The sequence below is a fragment of the Sphaeramia orbicularis genome, chromosome 17 (assembly GCF_902148855.1).
Source record: "Sphaeramia orbicularis chromosome 17, fSphaOr1.1, whole genome shotgun sequence".
NCBI classification, from domain to species: domain Eukaryota; kingdom Metazoa; phylum Chordata; class Actinopteri; order Kurtiformes; family Apogonidae; genus Sphaeramia; species Sphaeramia orbicularis.
Genome location: NC_043973.1, coordinates 41,237,274 through 41,254,449, shown reverse-complemented (window position 1 = coordinate 41,254,449; position 17,176 = coordinate 41,237,274). Strand labels below are relative to the sequence as shown.

Here is a 17,176-nt window from a genome sequence, read left to right as displayed (position 1 = left end):
CAGGGGAAAACCAATTAAATCACTCAATCAATCAAAATTTTATTTATATAGCGCCAGATCACAAAAAAAAGTTATCTCTTGACATTTTATATATAGAGTTGGTCAAAACCAGACTCTAAGTCAATTTACAGAAACCCAACAGAATTTATGCCTGTATTGAGCTCACACTAGTTCTTTTCCAAGTGTTTTTAGTTATTTAAGTCCAGGTTCCAGCTCAGATTGAATCTAAAATAAACAGAGAGTAAAGGAGAAAGTGGTCTGTAACAGAGACATGTTTGTTTCAGGAGAAAATCAGCCTGTCTGAAGGCAGCACGGTGGATCTGAGGAAACCTGGAGAAGAAGCTGACAACCTATCAGAGCTGGACGAAGACAATATGGAGCCAGAGGAATGTTTCCCTGAACGTATGTAACACTAGTATTTACATTATCACTGAAAGTTGGATTAGATTCAACTTCAATCCAAATTTATATTAGAATGTAAGTACAGATAAACAGACCTGGACGTGTTTACATGGATGTTCTGTTCATGTTGTGTGCAGTGTGTATTCGTCACTGTCAGTGCTGTGACGTGGACACGAGCCAAGGTCTGGGTCAGTTCTGGTGGAGGCTCAGGAAGACCTGCTACCAGATCGTTGAACACAGCTGGTTCGAGACGTTCATCATCTTCATGATCCTGCTCAGCAGCGGAGCTCTGGTACGACCACCTACCTTATCCACATGAACAAATAGGGGAAAGAACAGTGGTCTGTTTAGACATTTGGTGTCAGATTCACCAGAGAAAATACAAAAAGTAATGAAGTACTGGAATATATAGACTTTTTTTTTTTTTTACATTTCTTTTATACCCGATTCTGGAAAAATTATTAGACCACCCTTGTTTTCTTCAATTTCTTGTTCATTTTAATGCCTGGTACAACTAAAGGTACATTTGTTTGAACAAATGTAATGATAACAACAGAAATAGCTCATAAGAGTTTAATTTCAGAGCTGATATCTTTCCATTTTCCATGGTTTTCTTAATAATAACCAAAATCACTTCAGTTCTTCCATCAATAGCTATGGCATTGTACTGCCAAAAACAGTGCTTTTTGGCATTCCATATTTTCTTTTCTGTCTGTTTTAGTCACATGATACACACAGGAGTTCGTACTTGCATAACCATTGTTTTTGATGACTTTTGATGGTCTAATAATTTTTTCCACGACTATAGTATACAAATGGGTGCTTCTATGAAACTGGTCCCTAAAAACAGGACACGGGGGCTAAAATTTCAAACCAGATGTAGACTAATGTTATGAAGCAAGTTTGGAAGCACTTTGGGTCTATTTTAAAAATAAATATTTACTCAGATAAAACAGAAACAATTTTTCAGATAAAATACATTTTTATATTTTTTTTAGATTATTTTTTTATACAAAAATCTGCATGTAACATGGTAAAAAGGACACAAAAATTACGCGCTACTATTCTTTTGAATATCTTTTTGTTCTCTTATAGATACATTTTGGGAATCGACATAAATATGCAGGGCGGCGTGTTTCACAAAAATGACCGCTGTTGCAAAATCACTCACGATTTAGGTGTGTTTAAATGGGCAGTGGACACGAGACTGGAATGAGACTGAGATTCATAAAAAACCCGCATGTCATGATTAGAAAAACCACTAGGATCATCAAATTTAACACAATGTCCTTATTCATAGCGGTATATAAGACCATTTACAGCCATGTTTTCCAGATCAAATGCACTGACACCTAGGTAGCTTTTCATGACCCAAATTTGGTCCTATTTTTGGCCCTAAAATGTATTAAAAATTCATTAACTTTTGGATGGCTCAGAGCAAGGGTATATATATTTTTTTGCATTTATCTGAGGTCATCATTAGGTACATCCTGGGGTAAATATGTCTACATTTCTCTTTTATTATTGAGTCTAAAAAAGCTGGAAAAGTACCAGGTACCAAAATGAACCCAGTTTCATAGAAGTACCCATATAGTAACTAAACTTAAAAACTGTAGGTGAAATGTCTTGTACCAGTTCAATTCAACCTGCTTTATTTGTCCTCGAGGGGCAATTTAAAAAGCGCATGAAAGTAGTTTTAAAAGGCAACACTTGTCACAAACTTAAAAACACACACAGTCCAGGATCAACACAGAAAAACAAAGAACCATACAACAAATGCAGGACATATCAGACATTTATAGGCCATATGTATCTGGCCAAAACAGTATTAGGAAGTGAAACGTCTGTAATATTGACATATGGACTGATACGTGCGTAAACAAATATTTTCTTTGCTACAATTTCTCAAATGTGGTCATCAAACATGTCACAAAGTCATTTTATAGTTCAGTTTCAAGCAGTAAATGTCTAAAAACACAAACTATATACTTGTATATACTAACTATATCAGCATTTATTCTGCCATCGTATGTTCAAGACACATACCAGTTAAACGGTGAAATATGGTCCAATTCAGTGCCATTTTTTAACCGCACTGATTTTAAATTTATACCTCATTCTCTGTCGTTCCTGCAGGCATTTGAAGACATCTACATCGAGAAGAGAAAAGTGGTGAAGGTGGTGTTGGAGTACGCCGATAAGGTCTTCTCTTATATCTTTGTACTGGAGATGTTCCTTAAGTGGATCGCATATGGCTTCAAGAAATATTTCACCAACTACTGGTGCTGGCTCGACTTTCTCATTGTGGATGTAAGTGAACAGTGACTTTTCTTCATACGTTTTCATAGTAAACATACAAAAACTAAACAATAACCGCTCTTTTTGTAGCCGAGATTCTTCGCTTGCTAAGTGTGTTATTATTGACAGGAAAACGCTACATGTATCTGCAGTAGCTGACTTATTGAGTGAAATATTTTTGACTCGAGCGTCTGTTTAAACACGTTTTGCACAGCTCCCTCAGTACGTGAAGAATTATCAGAAACATACATATTGTTGTCTCTCTGAGCTTTTTCAAATGATCTTTTACAGGAATTGGTGCAAACTGCAGAACCATTTAATCCAAATCTTAGATGTTTATTATATTTATTATTATTACAGTCTTCCAGTCCTTTAAATGATGCAGTGAGTACTTTCTCATTTGATAAACAACCATCAGTTTGATAGAAGTATAAAGATTGGACTGTGTTTCAATGGAAAAAAGGTCATGTGGTGTGATGAGTCCAGATTCACCTTATGAATAAACATTTATTAGCATAGAATTTATAAACATATATAATTAAATATATTTCTGTTTTCCTTTTGTTAATAATATGGCAGACATGACATGACTTAAATATACAATCCCATTATGAAATCAACCAACAAAATCAAAATAAACCATAATCAGTACAAAAAAAAAAAAACCTCATTGGGTACATTACGTGGAAAAAGTGATAAAAGATGTAATGTTCTGTTAATGTTCTGTTGGTTTCACCCAACTTTTTTATACAGGTGAATTGAGATGCTTATCACAGTTACATGAAACAACCTGGAATATTTCACGGATTTGTGATATAGTGATTATGTAATAACTGTAAAAGGCTTAGCTCATGTTGTGACAGAAAGAATGACCTTAAATCCTTCAGAGCAGTGAAATATCTAAAGGTGATCAGATGAACAGCAGCAACAATAAGGAACATTTTTAATTCCGTTTCTTTCAGGTTAAATAGTCATCTGTAAGTGGTAACTTATTGATAATCATCATATTTGGGGTGTAATGTCTGTAAACGTCAGCATTATTTAGATATGAGGGTTAAGGGTTCGTCTCCTTTTTGTACCCACCTGGCCCACTTTCATAGACTTACTCAGAAATTGTTGAATTTTTTATTCCAAGAAAAGATACATTTTATGATGTTATATATTGATATTCTCCAACTATCTAAACCTCAAGAAGCATCTTGCACCAGCAATGTTTTGTAAAAATCACATCAAAGCTCTTATGCAAGTTTATCAACTTCTGTATCATATATATATATATATATATATATATATAAAATACTTAATACTACAGAAGTGAATGGAACATCCCAAATGATCATCTAAAATATGTTTTATCTGCAAATGTTTGTTGTTCTTATGATCATAAATATGTGTTGCTTTAATGGAACTCCTTTTCAGCTGAGTAAATCATGTCACTATTAATTCAAAAGAGTTCCAAATTTAGTATTATAGACATTATTTCGCTAAATGGGATCAGTTTTGGAGATACTTAATATTGCTGTTTTGCTTCAGCAGCTGAGTCATGCATCACTGAGCATGGTCCCAAATGATTTTCTAGACATGTTTATGGATTTTACTGAGCCAGACACACCTCTTTTTAAAATAGATCCAAAGTGGGCAAAACAGATAGGATACCAGAACATGTCCTTTTTAAATCATTGGAGGGTCCTGTTTTACTAGACTTAAATCGCTGATTGATTAGATTAGATTAGATTAGATTAGATCAGATTAGATTAGATTGGATTAGACTTTATTAATCCCACAATGGGGAAATTCAACAGTCAATGCAGCAACAGAATAAAGTGCAGGAAAAACATGTACATGCATAAAGATAGTGTAAAATAACAAACAATATAAAATAAAAATAATAATAGCAGTAATAAGTACTATACAGACTATATATATATGTCGAGGCCCAAAACGGAATCTGGCCCAATTCAGAATCGGGCCGGCCCAGAATGGAATTCTATTCTAGGCCGGCCTAGAATGGAATCCTGCTGCTATAATGTTATTTTTAGACCATGTTTAATGCAAATGATCTAAATTATTTCAAAAATCAATACATGGAATTTGCAAATATGTGAAAAAAAAATGAAACAAACAACATTTTAATTGTAAACTATAATACACTTTATTTACAAATAGAACCTAGTGGTACTCCCCACCAATATATGGTACAGTGAAATCGACTGAAATTGACAATAGTTACTCAAGGTATGTAAGACTGAAAATGTAAAATTATGACAAATTATGGAATTATGGATCATTTGCATTAAACATGGTATAAAAATAACATTATAGCAGCAGGATTCCATTCTAGGCCAGCCTAGAATAGAATTCCATTCTGGGCCGGCCCGATTCTGAATCGGGCCAGATTCCGTTTTGGGCCTCGACATATATATGTTTACAACACAGTGGAATTGCAAAAAGTCAGACAGTACAGATGAGATAATGTCAGGATAAGACATACTATTAGCCTTCTGTACCCTCATAGCATCATCTGGGTTCATTTTATAACCTCTCGGCTAATGTAATGTAATCGTTTTGTCATCTGTCCATCTGCTTGTCCATTCAACGACATAATCGCATTATCGGAAGAATGCATTGAGATATCTGCACCAAATTTATACTGTGGATGCATCTTGGCATGGAGCAGAAGCCTATTGAAAATCAGTGATCTTGACTCACTTTTTAAGGTCAAATGGCCTTGTGCAGTTATAATATCTGAGTACTTTCAAATATAAATATGTATGTAATAGATTTTACACAAAGACAATCTAATCTAAATTACAGGGAAGTAACTTTCAACAGAATCTTACACTGTATTTGGCCGATGGGTATTACAAATGTGCAGCACATTATATTATTTGACCCTGTTCCAGTGTGATGGTCCATTAAGATGAGAAGAGAGGCGGTTGAAATGATTACCCATGATGCCTAGTGCCTACAGTACAATCCTGTGGGGGCAGTGTTATGATCCGGGGTTGATTCAGGTGTTCAGGTCTAGGTTCAGTAACATTATGTGTCCATAAAATGAGGTCATCTGAACCTGAATACACTGAATGACCAGGTCTGAACATCACTGGGTTTTTTCTTCCTCTGATTTCACCTGCCGTTACACAGATCGCCACAGACCGCTCTATTGTTAGGGTAAGTTGTAGTGAGCAGGTCGCAGGTGAGTATGGGATTCAGGGATTGGAAACTCGCATCTGCATCACAAATGCCTCTGTGTTTCTTCACTCGTAAGTGCTTTCTGTTGTGATATTAAAAGCCATTCTCTTGTGTCACAGAATGTGGCTAAAACAGATATTTTTTACAAGACCCTGGCTTTTATATCAGAAACAACTGCAGTGTCATGTACTCTTGAGGTTTATCTACAGAAGATCTAGTGCACATTTTTAATCTATTAAACATCTCTAATCTACTGGTCCAACTGTTTTTATCTACATGTTAAAGGGTGTTTTCTTTAAAAGCTGCCTGTCGTTCTTTTTTATAAACGAATGTACTTTACTTTATGTTATATTGCTGCTGTATTTCTCTGTCTGTACTCTCTTGGAGCCAAAAACGTCTTTGAAACTCAGAAAAGATTTTGAGTATCTTCTTTAGATATATTGGACAAACACATCTATAAATAGACTTTTATAAAGAAACACACTATTAGGACCTTTTTAGTCCTAAAATGTTTTGATGAATGTGTTGAAAAAACTGGATGCAAATTGGGAAGCAAATTTGGCAAAGATTTGTTAAAGTTCTTTATAAAACGCACTCTATTTGATATATATACATATATTATATGCATATATAGTTAAGTATGCATGCATGGACACTGTGCATATGTGCATACTGGTCTGTGTTTTGTCATCATCAGTCATAACATGAACTTCTTGTTTCTTTCATTTATTCATATCATTTTCATTCATAGCTGTCATCCAAGGGTCATTCAACAGCGGAATACCATTTTGTTTTGTCTGTTTTGGATGTAGAATAGAGTGGAAGTCAAAATTTTGTAAAACATTACTAAAAAACAATCTAAACCTAAAAAATCTCACAAAGTGTGTTCCTAACTGTGGAATGTCCCAAAAATGCACAAGAAATCCTAAATATGGCTCTTCAAATGTTGTTTTACTGATATTTTATTGTGTTTATTTTTCTTTTAATATATTAGAACTATGTATGTCAGTGAATTGAATGGACTATCTTACCTGTTCAGTTATAAAATGACGCTGGTCTTAAGTTAAACGACTGTATTTGACTGAATTTAAAGCTGCTCATGGTCCACATGTCTTTCTCTACCTCTTATAGGTGTCTCTGATAAGCCTGATCGCAAACTCACTTGGATATTCCGACTTCGCTGCCATCAAGTCCCTGAGGACCCTCCGAGCGTTGAGACCTCTGAGAGCTTTGTCCAGATTCGAGGGCATGAGAGTGAGTCAGAGATAATTAACAGACTTTGTGTTGACATGGTAAATCCTGTTCTCACAGGACTAGTAAAACCTGAGGACCTCGGCTTAACTTTAATAATTAAGGTCATCTGTGATCTTAATCCTGAGTAAATCTGCCCTGTCTGTAAAATTAAAATTCAACCACAAACTACCTACCATACCTCAGAAAAGTCAGATGTTCCTGTGATAGTATTAGTCCTGTGTGAATTAGGGTGATTTACAACTTTTTTATTTCCGTCTTGGTATTTGTTCTGCCTATTTTCTGGTATAATAATGGAGACTAAGCTGGAAATGATCTTTAGAAGTTTGTTGAAATTTGAGTTTACGACTAATTGTTATACAAATAATTGTAATGAACAATATTATTGTCTATAATGTTATCTTTATGCCACTGCCAGTGTGTACATGTAATAATAGTTGAATTATGCTAATTCCCCTGAATATATATTTATTAGCATAGAATTTCTAAACGTAAATATTTAAAGAAATTTTTAAAACCTTTTTTATTGGAATGGTATTTATGACATGACTTAAATATACAAATCCATTTATGAAATTTTCAACCCACAAAATCAAAATAAACTATAATTAGTCTTAATTAAAAAGCCATTTGGTACATTGTGTGGAAAAAATCATAAAAGATGTAATGTTCTGTTAGTTTCACCAAACTTTTTATACAGTGAATGGAGACGATTATCACAATTGCATGAAATGTATTTGTGATATCGTAATTATGTAATATTTGTGAAAGGCTTAACTCATGTTGTGACACAGAAAGAGCGACCTTAAATCCTTCAGAGGAGTGAAATCTCTAAAGTTGATCAGATGAATGACGCGTACAGCAGCAACAGTTACGAACATTGCATTTATACAAAAAGTATTCAAGTGTTTATACCAAATTTAGAGCCTGAGACCTACTTAAAATCTATAAATGTCTTGTCTGATGTCAATAAATAGGGGAAGAATTGTATTTTTTAAGTCGTTTATAGAGAAAAAAACATCTGCTATTACAAATATCATGTTTTATGTTATCTGAGAAGTAAAAACATACCACTCATGAAGATTTTTATTAAAAGTGAATATAGCTCGAACAATTTGGAAGGGAAGGATTTAATTTATAACATTTACAACAATCAAAAACTAATTCAATATGTGAATAAACAGTCTTTACTGAAGTTCACAATTTTTGTATGTATTTTATTCTTTTCATTTTGTAATTCATTAAAAGAACCATGTAATTGAGGATGTTTTTATTTTTTCATACTTCACCTAAATTTGCAAGTATTTATTGTATTTCTTGTATTTATTGCACTATGTGAGATTGATTGTTTTGGTGATTTGTGAGATATGTACACTTCTGTTGCAAATCAGATTGCCCTTTGGGGACATTAAAGATTTTTCAATTCAATTAAATTCAAGTAAGTAAATTTTATTTATAGAGCACTTTTCACAGACAGGGAGTCACAAAGTGCTTTACAGTGCAAAATACAATTAAAATATATTTAAAATACAATTAAAGATGATAAATATATTAAATGCTATCAGTTGTAGCAGCCCTGAGTCAGTTTGGATTTAAAATGCCTGCTTGGACAGGAACATCTTAAGATGTTTTTTTAAAAGACTCAACAGATAACCAAACTTTCCATGAATTAATGAAGAAACCACAGACGTCAGCAGTGATTTAAAGACTGACGGACTCATTTCTCATCTCGTCAGGTGGTCGTAAACGCTCTCATCGGAGCTATCCCCTCCATCATGAACGTGCTGCTCGTCTGTCTTATCTTCTGGCTCATCTTCAGCATCATGGGAGTCAACTTGTTTGCCGGTAAATTTGGAAAGTGCGTCAACAGAACGGGCTTCATTCACAGTGTGTCCGTGGTCAACAACAAGTCACAATGTCTCAGCATGAACGACACCCAGTTCTACTGGACAAAAGTGAAGGTCAACTTCGACAACGTTGGCCTTGGATACCTCTCTCTTCTACAAGTGGTGAGCCTCGTCTGTTTTCAGTTTGTCTCATCTGAGCGTCTGATGAAGTGTGTCGCTGTTTTCTGTCAACACCTCTGCCTGGTTGTCATGTTCGCTTTTTCCCCACTCACATTATCTCACAAAGCAACAAGCTGTTTTCCACTCTTTGTTCTGTTCCTCTCTTGAGTTCACTCACTCATGTCTTTCATTTGGAGCCAAAAATAGTCTATAGATAAAAACTGCTCTTTTATCTCAGCTTTTAAACAGTATTGGTTCTTAAGGTCCTGATTAGAACCTGCTCAACAACTTAGACACAATCAGAAACAGCAATGATATGGTCTTTTCTATCTGTTTTTACACCAGGGGTCTCAGACTGGAGGCATGCAGTACACCCCCCCACACTCCCCTTTCCTCTCTCAGGCCATTCACATCACAGATTAATACATTAAGACAGCAGGCCTTAATGCACAATTTTGATTTTTTTGTGAAATCTGATTTTATTATTATTATTATTATTATTATTATTATTATTATTATTATTATTATAACCTTTATGTAACCAGAAAAAAAGCTCCTGGCCAAGACAGCAGCAGCAGCAGCAGAAGTTACACAAAATGGAAATCACAGCCATACATCCACACTAGAAATATACATAAACATGATGAAAGTCAGAACTAAAAACAAACTTAAAACTGATAAGATCATACACATAAAACATCACGATTATTTAAAAGGCACTAAAAGTATAATAACAATGTTCCTTAAAAGCATCTCAAAGCCGAACCCAATTCAATCAATTAGAATTATTTTTTTGTGTGCTTGTTCATATTACACATTAAATGCGACTTCTATCAGTTTTGAGTATGAACTGAATGCAACCCCGAAGTGACCCGCATGTGCAAAAGAGGTCCTGTCATAATATGTGACCACGTGTTTATGGAATATATTTTTCCCACCACTCCTCCTCCTGGGGCACAGAATTGTGACGTTTGTTGCATTTCAATGACGTAAAGGTCAGATAAATGCAACCTGACTGTTCAGACTGAAGTCACATTACAAAATATCAGATACGTCTCGGATTTAGGACCACAAAAGTGGCATGGGTCGGATTTCAGGAAATGGGATTTGTGCTGTTCAAACTGTATTTAACAGATCGGGTAGAGGTCGCATATGGGCAAAAAAATTGGATTTGGGCCACATTTGCTTGCAGTCCGAACGTAGAGTAATTCAGTATAATAACAGTATAATCCTCTGCAGTGTTATTTTCACTTCATATACTGTGGACAATTCAAGTACAAAAAGGATTATGTTTTGTATAAAAGGATTTGGTTTGGCACAAAATAGTGACAGTGGTAAAAAAGTGTTAGGGCATCATTTGCTGTTTAGTTGCAAAGTAGACTGTTTGATGTGCAAGAAAGAAAACTGTCATATTTAAGTGCCAAGTTAAGTGGAAATGTCACCTGCCTGATCTTACAAACTATTAAAACTTAATGTCAAATGCATGGAAAGTACTGTTCACAAGTATGTTTTTTAACATTATCTGGAAATTTAACTTGAATCAGAGGCACTCACCATCCTTGCGTCATTATCTATTCTCTCAATTGCTGAAATTTGTGGCCGAAAGTGTGTTTTATGAGGTGACAACAGCCTTGACCTTTAGCCACCAAAATGAAATCAGTTCATCCTTGAGTCCAAATGAGCATTTGCACATAGGTAATTATCTCTTAAGGTGTTCTGAAGACATCACATTCGTAAAAATGGACAGACATGAGGTCACAGCGAGCTTAACCTTTGACCTATGGCCACCAAAACACTTAAAGGTTATTCGGAAGTCCAAATAAACATTTGTGGCAAATTTTGTGACGTGTTATCAAGGTGTTTCTGACTTATTGTAATTTAAACATAATAGGGAATTGACAGTTCTTACAGAGAGACTACATAGATGCATCTAAAAAGTACATTTTTGTAACTAGAAGCGCTCGGAGAGCGCAGACCTCCGCCAAGGCTGATCAGTGCCCCCCCCCCCCCCCGTGGGCCCCCCCACCCCCGATCACCACCAAAATTTAATCATTTCTTCCTTATCCCATTTCCAACAAACTCTGAAAATTTCATCCAAATCTGTCCATAACTTTTGGAGTTATGTTGCACACTAACGGACAGACAAACAAACAAACAGACAGACAAACAAACAAACCCTGGCAAAAACATAACCTCCTTGGCGGAGGTAAATATCATGCTTATATTTGAAGGTCAATGTGACCTCCCTGTTTTATAAGAATACTATCTAATTAGTTTTATGTGTCTTGTTTGTCATTGTGAATTCTTAGACAACATTTCAACATCAACATAAAGTGTCAATTCAGTGTAGAACCCAAACCCTAACATTGTCTAATAATGTGTTTTATTCCAGGCTACATTTAAAGGATGGATGGAGATAATGCATGCAGCTGTTGATTCAAGAGGAGTAAGTATATATTTTATCATCAGAGCTTAAATGTTCCAGTTAAAAGATGCAGCTGACTTACAAAACTGTGTGTTTTCAGGTGGAGGAGCAGCCCATCAGGGAGATCAACCTCTACATGTACCTGTACTTTGTCGTCTTTATCATATTCGGCTCCTTCTTCACTCTCAATCTCTTCATCGGAGTCATTATCGACAATTTCAATCAGCAGAAAAGAAAGATAAGTATTTACACCTATAATGTCAGGTCTGCATCCACAAGTCATTATTAAATGTTTTCTTATGTTATATTTATATTAGTCTGTATCGTGCTGGGAGCTGCTGAGATTAGCTGCTTGGATTTCTAACCATCTAGTGTTGGAAACTATTGCAGCAGAGGAGAGAAAGTGAAGAATTTCTACATAGTAATCATTGTGTTGTGGTTCTTATCACGGATGTGAGTGACAAAGAGCTTCATTAGTTTATTAGGGGAGGGAGGGGGTATTGTTTTTGGTTCGGTTTGTTTGTTAGTTGGATTCTTAACACTCTAGCAGCAAAACTCTTGATTGAATTCATACCAAATTGGGTTTATAGATTGCCAGTGACCCAGAATAGATGTCATTACATTTTGGGAAAAGTAGGTCAAAGTTTCAATTTTAATGAATTTTTTTTTTTTTTCCCATTTACTTATAATGGGCAAAATTTCACATGTCTGTAGCAGCCAAACTATTGGTTGAATTCATACCAGATTGGGTTTATAGATTGCCAGTGACCCAGAATAGATGTCAGTATATTTTGTAGGACAAAGTTCAAATTTTTTCTGAATTTTTCAAATCTTTTTTTTTTCCCATTTGCTTATAATGGGCGACATTTCAAATGTATATTAAAACATCAGTTTTGTTTCCATTTACTTCAAATCTGGCACATATATAGTGGCAATTGATATGCTGACATCACCACACACATAGATATAATGACATCAGATGGGTCAATGCCAAAATAAGCTACAATACGTGCGAGGGGCGGGGTTTGTTGTGCCTGGAACCACTTATTAATGATATTACTGTAACTAATATGAACAAAAGACTCCAACATAAAATTCACCAGAACCACATAAGCCCATAATGCGTCATTGAACTTTTAACTCCTGTTGCACACTGAACAACATAAATGATATTTTTCTTTAAAAATAATTTTAATGTTTTTGTGTATACTTAGGTGGACAAGATATTTTCATGACTGAAGAACAGAAGAAGTACTATAATGCAATGAAGAAATTAGGAACGAAAAAACCACAAAAACCAATACCAAGACCCACGGTAAAATAATCTCATAAATACCTCATTTATAAATGCAACCAACAGGCTGCCTTTAATTTGTACATTTGATGATGCTGTTCTGTGTTTCTCAATCGTAGAACATTCTCCAGGCCTTCTTCTTCGACCTGGTGTCTAAACAAGCCTTCGACATTATGATCATGATGCTCATCATCGTCAACATGGTGACCATGATGGTAGAGACTGATGAGCAGTCGCAGCGAATGGAGTCCATCCTCAACAAGATCAACCTGGTCTTCATCATCATCTTCACCACCGAATGCCTCATCAAGATCTTCGCTCTCCGTTGTTACTTCTTCACAGTTGCATGGAATATCTTTGATTTTGTGGTGATAATTCTTTCTATTGTGGGTAAGTAGAGACACCTCCAAAGCATTTTATCTGCGTTTTTTTTTGCATTTACTCAGTCACACTCCATTCATAATTATTTTGATGCTGAAAAACTACAGAATATTAACTAACATCTTAAAATAACATATATGTATTAGTACGAGATATATAATTAGACTGAGTTCTTCATTTCCTCTGCTTTTGAAGATACATTTCTAGCGCCTGTTCCATAAATTATGTCATGTTCAGTATCAAGTATTTAAGGTTCAGTAAAGCATTTTAATCCTGTGTACTAGTGACATTCAGTCCGCTAGTTGTGTGTTCTGTGCCCTCTAAAAACAAATCTGGTATACTCACAGCCTGAGGCTAGCTCTGTAATTGCAAAAACATAGTCGATCAGATGAATCCATGCATCATTATTCCAGCCAGTCTACCATCACCCATCCTTTCCCTGGAATAGGAATATGATGGATGAGGGGTGAGAATGTTTGACTTTGGGATTAAATATCAACTGTATTCAATAGGAATGGCTTATTCCAAATATAATAGCGTGTTCTTTGGTTATAAATCACTTAATAGGGGTAAAATAAGTTGTAAATAAAAGACAATATTAACTGGTAATCAGAATTATTTTTATTGCCATGTAAGCAAACAGGATTTGCATTACTAGGAATTTGCTTCAGTGGTTTGGTACCTATGTAGAACATGGAGTAGGTAAGAAGCAGGCAGCAAAAAATAAAATGAAATAGAATAAAGTAAAATAAATAAGTAAGATAGAGTTTCAAAATATATGATTTACAATATACAATGTGGAAAAAAAATGGCTTTGAGTGAGGTATAACATTAACAGTTATGGTTCTGTGCAAATAATGCAAGTAATTAACAGTGTGAACTTATTCAGCAGGTGGATAAAGTGACCATGCAGTACATTTGGTGTTGGTGTTATTAAGAGTTCAAATGATCATATTAGCAATATACTACACATATTAGAATATATGAAAACAGCTATAAATATATTTCCTGTTCACTAAGGATGCATCATTTGGTGAAAAAAACATACTTTTTTTATTGTGGGTAGTACTGTAATTGGCTTGGCTCAGATCCAAATTAACATCATAAAACAAGTAATGTTGCAAGAGACAAGGTAACAAACAAACCAACTGATGTGGTGTTTCTGAAAGGTTAATGGATGTTTTTCAATGACAGCAAGTCAATGTAGTGAGGATTTACTCAATCTAGTGTATACTTGAAGATATAAAAGTGTCCTTTCTTTATGGGACTATAGTACAGGGTTCTACACATTTTTCAAGGTCAAATTCAAGCACTTTTAAGGGTCATTTTCAGATTGTTCCAGCACAGCACCTTATCACTGGGGTAAAGTACATATCTACAGGAATACATATACTCATGGTTATTTTTTGCACTTTTTATCACAATGATGTACATTTTATTATGCTAGAAACATCTTATATCCCAAAAAAATGGAAGCCACTTGGCGTTCTTCAGGCACACTTGCACAGAGCCAAAGATTAGATAAAAATGTACCTGGAATCGACCTGAGAGCACCCACCAATTTTATTTTTTTGATATGAAGCTTTATTTTTCTAAATGTATTCCCTCTCTGTAAGTAGATTTGGCCATCTAACCCGACAGAGTTAATATTAAAAATAAATAAATAAATAAATCACAGTTATAATTGCAAGCACTTTCAAGCGCTTAAACTAAAATTCAAGCACTTTTCAGACCTTGAAAACTCAACATTGAAATTCAAGCATCTTCAAGGATTTCAAGCACCCATACAAACCCTGAGATAGAATACCATGTTTTCTGCTGATCCTTCTTAATCATAGTACAAAAACACAAAAACAGCACCTTAAGTCCACCATGTGGTTCAGCTTTGCGATTCTGTGTCGCTCTCTGAACCTTTTCCTTATGGATGTTCCTGGTCTCATGTGCTGTTTTCTCATCCCTTTCCTTTCAGGCATTGTTCTCGCAGACATCATCGAGAAGTACTTTGTGTCTCCCACTCTGTTTCGAGTCATCAGACTGGCGAGGATAGGACGTGTTCTCCGACTAATACGTGCAGCCAAAGGAATAAGGACTTTACTGTTTGCCTTAATGATGTCCATGCCGGCGCTGTTCAACATCGGCCTCCTGTTGTTCCTCGTCATGTTCATCTACGCGATCTTCGGTATGGCAAACTTCGCCTACGTGAAAAAACAGGATGGGATCGACGACATGTTTAACTTTGAGACCTTTGGGAATAGTATGATCTGTCTTTTCCAGATCAGCACCTCGGCAGGTTGGGACAACCTCCTGAGCCCCATAATGTCCAGTTCCCCGGACGAATGTGACGTTAACTTTGTTAATACTGGCACCAACACCCGGGGAAACTGTGGCAGCCCCTCAGTGGGCATCGCTTTCTTTGTCAGTTACATAATCATTTCTTTCCTCATTGTGGTTAATATGTACATAGCTATCATTCTGGAGAACTTCAGCGTTGCCACAGAGGAGAGTACCGAGCCACTGAGCGAAGACGACTTTGAGATGTTTTATGAAGTTTGGGAGAAGTTTGATTCTGAGGCTACGCAGTTCATTGAGTTTTCAATGCTGTCGAGCTTTGCCGACACTCTTTCAGAGCCGCTGCGCATCGCCAAGCCCAACAAGATCAAACTGATCGCCATGGACCTCCCCATGGTCACCGGGGACAGGATCCACTGCCTGGACATCTTGTTTGCCTTCACAAAGCGCGTCCTGGGCGAGTCGGGTGAAATGGACGCGCTTAAACAGCAAATGGAGGAGAAGTTCATGATGACAAACCCCTCCAAGATTTCCCATGAACCTATAACTTCAACGCTGCGCCGCAAACTGGAGGAGGTGTCTGCGATCATCATCCAGAGGTGTTACAGACGGCATTTAGTGAAGCGGCAGATGAAGCAGGCGTCGTACCTCTACCGACAAATCAACTTTGAAACAGTGGTGGACGTGGAGAACGCTCCGGAGACAGAGGGCCTCATCGCCTCCATGATCCAGCACTATGGGCCTGTGGGAGTGGGTGACGACGCACAGACTGCGCTCATGTCCTCACCACCATCATACGACAGTGTGACGAGAGCAGCCAGTGACCTGTCCGAGGCCGTCAGGTCCATATCCAGAGGCTCTGAACTCGGGGAAAACTACGAGGAAACTTTTCTTTGAGACTCGAATGTGTGGCTTGTGCAGAGTTTTAGTTTTGTTTACAGCAGAGAAAAACGGCTCTAAACTACTTATGGTCAGAGAGATTCACCTTTTTTATATTTTAGCAAACGGTGAGGAAATATGCAATATTTTATGCAACTCACAACCTGTGTTGAAAATTGACGGTAACAGCCTCCATCAGACAAAATAAAATAAATCGATGCACACGTATCCATGTCTACCAGTTTAAAATACATAAAATTTAAGTGCCCAAATAAACTTTTATATATCAATTAATAATTAGCTTTATTTGATTATTAATCTGGATCTAAATATTTAGAGGTTAAAGACTAAAAGGACATATGTCAGCATGAAAGTTTGCAGTAAAAAATAATAAAATTGCTACAGAAGCAAATCATCGCTGTCAGGCAGAAACCTCGTAAGTCTGTTTTTGGTCTTTGTTTTTTTTTGTCATAAAATGATTCTTTTGGCTAGTCTTCACATCATGGTTTTAGAAATATTTAACCAATGAAAAGTGTTGAAAACAGCTTGTGACTTCATCTGTTAACTCTATTTATTTGTTTAGAATATACATAGTTTTTCCAGTTTCCTGAAATATAACTGTTTTGGACATAAGACTTTTCCGCCCGACAGCAACGAAATGCAGCTTTTCCATCATCCTGTAAAGACCATATTCACATAAAATTTTCCATTTTCTGCTGATTTCATGATGTGAAACGCAAAATGCTTTTATCAAAAAGA

The 17,176-nt window shown here is 36.0% G+C and overlaps 1 protein-coding gene across 3 annotated transcripts in view; it reads left to right on the top strand.

Moving 5' to 3' along the window:
* Positions 1–16,878, top strand: part of LOC115437052 (sodium channel protein type 4 subunit alpha B-like) — a 67,762-nt gene extending 50,884 nt beyond the window's left edge. For 2 of the 3 annotated variants that reach the window (XM_030160127.1, XM_030160126.1), the window contains exons 18-28: positions 285–402; positions 540–694; positions 2,539–2,712; positions 5,845–5,871; positions 7,024–7,146; positions 8,880–9,152; positions 11,542–11,595; positions 11,675–11,812; positions 12,785–12,889; positions 12,988–13,258; positions 15,219–16,878. In XM_030160127.1, the coding sequence (XP_030015987.1) occupies positions 285–402; positions 540–694; positions 2,539–2,712; positions 5,845–5,871; positions 7,024–7,146; positions 8,880–9,152; positions 11,542–11,595; positions 11,675–11,812; positions 12,785–12,889; positions 12,988–13,258; positions 15,219–16,435 (2,655 nt within the window). In that variant the 3' untranslated portion in view covers positions 16,436–16,878. The remainder of the gene's footprint in view (positions 1–284; positions 403–539; positions 695–2,538; positions 2,713–5,844; positions 5,872–7,023; positions 7,147–8,879; positions 9,153–11,541; positions 11,596–11,674; positions 11,813–12,784; positions 12,890–12,987; positions 13,259–15,218) is intronic. The other variant, XM_030160128.1, reaches the window with a different exon arrangement.
* Positions 16,879–17,176: the final 298 nt, after the last annotated feature.